Here is a 7,085-nt window from a genome sequence, read left to right on the forward strand (position 1 = left end):
AACCTCCAGATTTAAATAAATATAAATTATAAAGGTATGTCTAAGTGTATGTACTTACGATTTTAACTTCAATCCCACGGTAACCTGCTCGAGAGCCAACGAACCTTGTCCTATTCATACAAGCATTCTTCTTGTTGTTTGCACTTATTTCCTTACATTTTACAACATATAAAGTAGTTAGAATAATTATATATAGTAAGTGGAAAGGCAAAGATACTGAGAAAGCACCGTGTTCTTTAGAAACAAACAAGCAGTTCATTGCAATTACAAGAAAAGATGAAATTTGGACAAAAGCAAAGATACTGAAAACGGTGTGTGGTGTTGGAGAAAGTTAATTGACCTGCTCATACACTCCTTCAACGAACAAAATTGTATTTAGCCGGTCTTTGGTCGACGGGTTTTACGGATCACCGGTATGCAACATACCAGGGACCTGAAAACAGATAATCCAAAACCAAAGACCTGTTGGGTAAGCTACAAGTCTGGATCAGTCTAGACCGAACTTCACAGATCGATCCGGCTAGCCAGTCAGTGCCTAGTGTTAAACAATTCAAACATAATAAGTGAATATTACCTTAAATGCCTGAGTAGTGTGAGATGCCACAAACACATTTCAATCCTCAGGTGTTATTGAGTCATACTTTTTTGTTAGTGGTGTCCTCTGTATTGCGCCTGTCTCGTCGTATAGCCACTTACGGACTAAGGTGCATTTCCACTTCCTCCATAAATTCTCAGCCTTTATGAGACACCAATCATAACGGTTTGCGATAACGGTGAAAGTGCCCTACACAAATGACAAATTTTGTCACCAGAGCCTAGTAATTTATATATCAAAAGCGCCCTACACAAAGGCTTTGGCTTGGCACAAACACAATAAGGGGAAGTTATGTGATGGCAAGTTACTACCTCTGTACAAGCTTACCATGATGAATTTGATGTCATGAAACCGAGTATGTGATGGCAAGTTACTCTATTTAAGCTAAATGAAGTAAACAAAGACACCAGCAACAAACACAATAAGGAGAAGTTATCCTTATGTTGTCTTCCGTCTGACGTGACTTATACGCAACCATACATAACAACTGTGATAATAGATTTACCTCTAATTTTGTATCACGTGTGATAACTTCCTCAAGGGAGTATCAGCTTTATTAACCAATTAATATCCTGTGGGTAATTCGGTACCACCAACCTCTAACAACCAGAGCATACTTCATCAGCCAAATCCATATGTGGAGTTTTGACTGTCAAGAATCGTGCTTAAATTTGTTGAACTTTGTCACATACATAACATATTTAGAAAAAAGGGCAAACAGATGAACTTAAGGACAAGAGTTGAACTCTCATTCTAATAATTTCAAGCATAAAATAAAATTCACCGCACGCAGATGATACTCTATGTAGCAAGTCTTGTGTATCACCAGATGAAAAATTACTCGACAAACAAGCTGCATTTAAACAGATTGAATCTTTCTTTGCACAAAATTACTTGATTTTGCTTACCATTTCAGTATTGCATAAAACAGATTGCATGCTGTGGCTGCCCTTACTCCTTAAATCTTAATTTGTTACACTTAGAGAATGGTAGAAAAAAAGTCTGAGCTATTATATATAAACTTTTTATTAGGAGTATATCAGTCTTCAGCTAACTGTTAAAAATGATATGCGACTTTCAATTAATCCTAATGAAACTTTAAATGCTCTTGGTTTTTGACACTTACTATTTTATGTATAGAATAACCAAGTCAATTATCAGATAACCAAGACAATTCGACCGTGATACTATCCAAAATTTCTTGCTTCGTGACATCATCCACATGGTCCCACGTTTCCCGCGCAACTAACATGCCTCCGAGTAGTAACGCCAACCCAGCTACTAAACTTCCCAAACGACGTTCTGTAGGCAATCTATGCACTTTATCCCACTCTAATTCAATTGGTTTCTTCTCCTTAAGTGCTTTTGAAACTAAGGCCAACACTGTTCGACCCCTCTCCTTAGACCTTCTCTTCCTCTTCTTGCCTGAGTCATGAGAGTTAGTATTCTGAGTTCCTTTGCACCTCTGTGAGCCCATCGATCAACCTGGCCTGCATTAACAAATTACACACTCATCAAATTCTGTAAATATATCAACATAAATAAGACGTAAATATATCAAATTATGTAAATATATCAACATAAATATATCAAAAGCTTCTGAGACAGCAGGTTAAAATAAGGGGTTGGGGGTAAAGTGGCTCAGTTATGCAGGTAGGTAGGTAGGTAGGTTGGTGTTGGTTAGATGTGTCCTTCCTTATAAGGTATGTGGTGATGAAGTCAGAGCAGGAGAAGCGCGCAGCTGTTATAAGGGCAGAAGGAGAAAGTGAGGCTGCCAAGTTGATTTCAGAGGCAACTGCATCCAGCACCTCCACCTTGGTGATCTTAGTAATAGATACTTCTACTCTAGGATTTCTGCTAGAAATGTTAGAAATAATATTGGCAGAATCATTGATGATGCAGGAAGGCAGTGCACAGGAGTTTATAAAGCATAACTATAATAAACATAAATCATCATGACTTACTCATTTTTCAACAACACGAGGGCGTTTTCTGGAAGGGGTGTCAGTATTAATCCATATTCCTTCGTTGTGATCATCACGCGTATATAAACTCGAACTATTGACAGTATACGTATCATCTAAACCTGATACATTACGATCAAAACCCTCATATACAACATCTTCATCAAAACTATCCACATCCCGCCTACTCCTTACGGATAAAACAACTGACCAATTTTTATCTTTTGGATCGGTCACATAAAACACTTATTTGGCTTGTGTGGCTAAAATGAAAGGATCTTCCTTATGTCCACTTTTATCAAGATTCACCAAAGTGAATCCTAATTCATCCTTACGGACACCGGTATTAGTTTGACTCCATTTGCACCAAAAAACAGGGATATCGAAATCTGTGTAATCTAACACCCAAATCTCTTCAATAACTCCGTAATAATGCATCTTACTTAAAATTGGATTCTTATCTTTTGAACTAGAAAAGTGCATGGCTTCAGCTTCTACACTTACCCCACTATTTTGCATTGTACTCTTGTCATCTTGCTCACGAGTGTAAAAGGTGCACCCATTAATGGCATAACCACTATAAGAAGATGCATATGTATTTGGGCCGAAACAAAGCCTTCTTAATCTAGAATAAATATAATCAGGATATTTTTGCAAGTCTTCTATCACTCGACCCTTGAACCATGCTCGAAATGTCTTGTTGTGCTCATTTCCGATCCACATCTCAGTTTTATTTCGATGCTTGTCCCTCAAGAAAACCATGTGTTCCTCAATGTACGGCTGTACCTCATCCTCGTTATGAAGAACATATGTGTGTGCTCCATGCCACTTATCAAATGCCATATCTTGACGAACATGACCCCTAAGACCTTTGCCCTTCATCCACTCACTATGTCGATTCTTAGGGATCCCAAGTATCTCAGAATTTGATAACACTACTACAGATACAGGCTATAACAACGGTCAAAAACCGTTGTTATATAAAAAAGCGGACGTTGTTAATGCGTCCGTTGTAGAAGGTTTTAACAACGGTTGGCTTACTTAAGGAAACCGTTGTTAAAACTATTAACAACGGTTTTATGTATAAAAACCCGTTGTGGAAAGTGTGACACAATTTTGGGGGGAAAGTTATAACAACGGGTTTTAATATACAAAACCGTTGTTATAACTAAAGACAACGGGGTGTTATAAAATAACCGTTGTTGTTTGTTCTTAAAAAATTAAAAAAAAATTAAATTAAATATTACTAGATGCATGCATAATTACGGCCTGTTAGAATTCCGATGCATGCATTATTACCGACATCATTTGTACATATGAACGGATAATATGGAATTAGAAGGGTTAGTAAACGGATTTGAAGGAGCATTATTGAGAGATATATGATGATGATTATGGCACAACTTCCTAACATATTTATTAATTAAAAAGCAATTAACTCAACCCACACACATTGCTTAGTATAAATACATTGCATATCTCAACTAACATTTCCATTATTATCTCATATATTCATCTCCAAACTCTAATCGTTAAAACAAACTCTACTTAATCTTTCAAATCAAACTCAAAAACTCTAAGAAAATGAATGATTTCATCCTAAAGACTCTTACCATGATCGAGAACAACAACAACTTCATCCGCCGGTTCCTCCATATTGAGGAAAGTTTCAGGAGCTACCTTGTGGAAGCTCGAACCGCACTGAAGCACGCCAAAGAAGATGGCTTGACGGAGCGGCGAAAGCGATTGCGGCTATATGACGATATAGCAATGCTGAACGGAACCTCCAAATAGCCAAGGAGGAGAGGATGGATACGATAGAGCACAATAAGATCCTCCATGAAAATATAAGAATTGCATTTTTACATATGTAATTTTTTTTTTTTAATTTATGTATTTATAAATATATATATATATATATTAATTATGTTTATCTTACTTCTTCATCTTGCTTCTTCATTGTTTTAGTAACTAATTATGCGAACAATACTTAAACAAATAACATAATGGTCGATAAAAACACATATATGCAAAAGAAATAAATAGAAAAAGAAAATAATGACGATGAAAACAGTGACGGCGAGATTTACCCGATAAATACGTAACGTAATAGACGATGAAATCAACAAAGTGACGGCGAGAAGAAGCGACGATGAGAAAGTGAGAAAGAGAGAAAGAGAGTGTGTGTTTTGTGTTTGTTTGTCTGCTGTGTTTGTGTTTGTGTATTAAGGGTTGTGTTTTGTGGTGCAGCAGATTTGTTTGTGTGGTTTATACAAAGTATGGAAGGTATTGACAACGGTTATTAAACAACAACCGTTGTGAAATATGTTTTAACAACGGTTGTAAAAAATACCCGTTGTCAAATATGTTTTAACAACGGGTTTCAAAAGTAACCGTTGTGATTACTTTTCACTAACTTTGCGCCAATTTTGCGCCAAATTATTAACAACGGTTTTGCATGTGTGACCCGTTGTTAAAACTAATAACAACGGTTTTTATAACCATACCCGTTGTAATTTATTTTAGTAAAATTCGCGCCATACATTCTACAACGTCTATTGTGATTTTCGTGAATAATCGTTGTTAAAGGGGCGTTGTAGTTGCCTAAATTTGTAGTAGTGTAAGTGTGTATAACAATAAGAAAGTGCTTCATCGATGATGGCACGCTCGGCAATGCACCCTTCAGGACGATATCTATTAGACGTATAATCCTTATATACTTTCATCAATCTTTCAAAAGGATATTGATACCTTAAGTAAACAGGTCCTAGATACTTGATCTCTCTTACCAAGTGTACGGTCAAATGAACCATGATTGTAAAAAATGAAGGAGGAAAGTACATTTCGAATTGACAAAGAGAAGTGACAACTAAATTTAGCAAATCCTCTAACTCTCCAGGATCAATAACTTTGTTACATATGGCATTAAAGAAAAAACAGAACTTGGTTATGGCATATCGAACCTTTGTAGGTAAAATGTTACGTATGGCCACAACTAGTAATTGTTGTATCAAAGTATGACAGTCGTGAGATTTTAAACCAGTAAGCTTGAGATCTCGCATTGATACGAGGCTACTAATATTCGAAGAATATCCCTCTGGCACTTTAACACCATGCAAACATTCACAAAACTCTATTTTCTCCTTTTTTGAGAGTGTATGGGCAGCAGGAGGCAAATAAGTCCGTCCTCCCTTCTCTTGCGGGGCCAACTCGGGTCGAATTTTCATATCCACCATATCCTTCCTAGCTGCCACATTGTCTTTTGACTTATTTGGGACATTCAAAAGAGTGTTGATAATATTGTCACAAACATTCTTTTCGATATGCATAACATCCAAACAGTGTCTTATGGAGAGTTCCCGCCAATATGGGAGTCGTTCAAAAAGAGGAGACATCTTCTTGTATCCCCGTGATGCTAATTTAGAACCCTTCTTCCCATATGTAATTTTAATATCTTTCACCTTTTGATATACATCATGACCGCTTAATATCTTAGGACATGGACGATGATCAGGTTTTCCATTGAAAGCTTTTTGTTGCTTGCGATACGAATGATCTTCCTCCAAAAATTTACGGTATCCTAAGAAAGCCTGCTTTCGAGAAAACCTCAAATAAGAAGAGTCAACATCTTCTGCACACAAGGGGTACGCCTCTTTCCCATGCACCGTATGTCCACAAAGATTACCGTATGCAGGAAAATCAGATATAGTGCATAATAACATTGCTTTCAAATTGAAAAAACTATTTTGGTACGCATCAAAGACTTCTATTCCTTCATCCCATAGTGTTCTCAAATCGTCAAGAAGGGGCGCCAAGTAAACATCTATATCATTACCCGGTTCTTTGGGACCAGAAATCAATAAGGACAGCATCAAATACTTCCTTTTCATGCACACATATGGAGGTAAATTGTAAATTGTAAATAGCTAAAAGCACAGGCCAAGTGCTATGTTGACTACTTAAATTCCCAAAAGGATTCATCCCGTCAGTAGAGAGTGCAAGTCAAAGATTTCTGGGTTCTTCCCCGAATTCGGGATACTTGGAATCAATGTGTTTCCACTCTAAACCATCAGCCGGGTGTCTCAACTTGCCATCATTAACTTTTGCATTTTTATGCCATGTCAACAACTTTGCATCTTCCTTATTCGCAAAGAGTCGTCGCAACCTGTGTATTATCGGAAAATACCACAAAACTTTTGCTAGGATCCCCTCCTTCTTTTTATATCGCCATTCATTACAAACTGGACAATGAGTGAAACTCTTATATTCCTTGCGATATAATATACAATCATTAGGACATGCATGAATCTTCACATATCTCATACCAATTCCTCTAAGTATCTTCTTGGCTGCATATGTACGATTAGGAAGAACATTATCTTCTGGAAGCATGTCCTTCAATAATTCGAGGAGGTGGGTAAAAATTTTATCACTCCACCCATTTGTTGCTTTCAAATTATATAGCTTAACAACGGCTGACAATTTTGTATAATTCTTACAACTCTTATACAAAGGCATTTCAGCGT

The 7,085-nt window shown here is 36.9% G+C and overlaps 1 protein-coding gene across 1 annotated transcript; it reads right to left on the reverse strand.

Moving 5' to 3' along the window:
- Window positions 1–2,805: 2,805 nt before the first annotated feature.
- Window positions 2,806–6,449, reverse strand: LOC141641470 (uncharacterized). The gene is made up of 2 exons (XM_074450128.1): window positions 5,349–6,449; window positions 2,806–3,510 (listed from the first exon to the last, which is right to left on the reverse strand). Exons 1-2 carry the CDS (start codon window positions 6,447–6,449, stop codon window positions 2,806–2,808), a joined length of 1,806 nt encoding a protein of 601 aa, XP_074306229.1.
- Window positions 6,450–7,085: the final 636 nt, after the last annotated feature.

The sequence above is a fragment of the Silene latifolia genome, chromosome 2, assembly GCF_048544455.1.
Source record: "Silene latifolia isolate original U9 population chromosome 2, ASM4854445v1, whole genome shotgun sequence".
Taxonomy (NCBI): domain Eukaryota; kingdom Viridiplantae; phylum Streptophyta; class Magnoliopsida; order Caryophyllales; family Caryophyllaceae; genus Silene; species Silene latifolia.

Bases quoted from the DNA above. Each gene is read 5' to 3' on its own strand.
- LOC141641470 (XM_074450128.1), bottom strand. From the start codon at position 6,449: ATGAAAAGGAAGTATTTGATGCTGTCCTTATTGATTTCTGGTCCCAAA. The intron at 3,511-5,348 runs GTAAGAGAGATC...CCGTTGTTATAG, and splicing joins TTCATTTGACCGTACACTTG to CCTGTATCTGTAGTAGTGTT.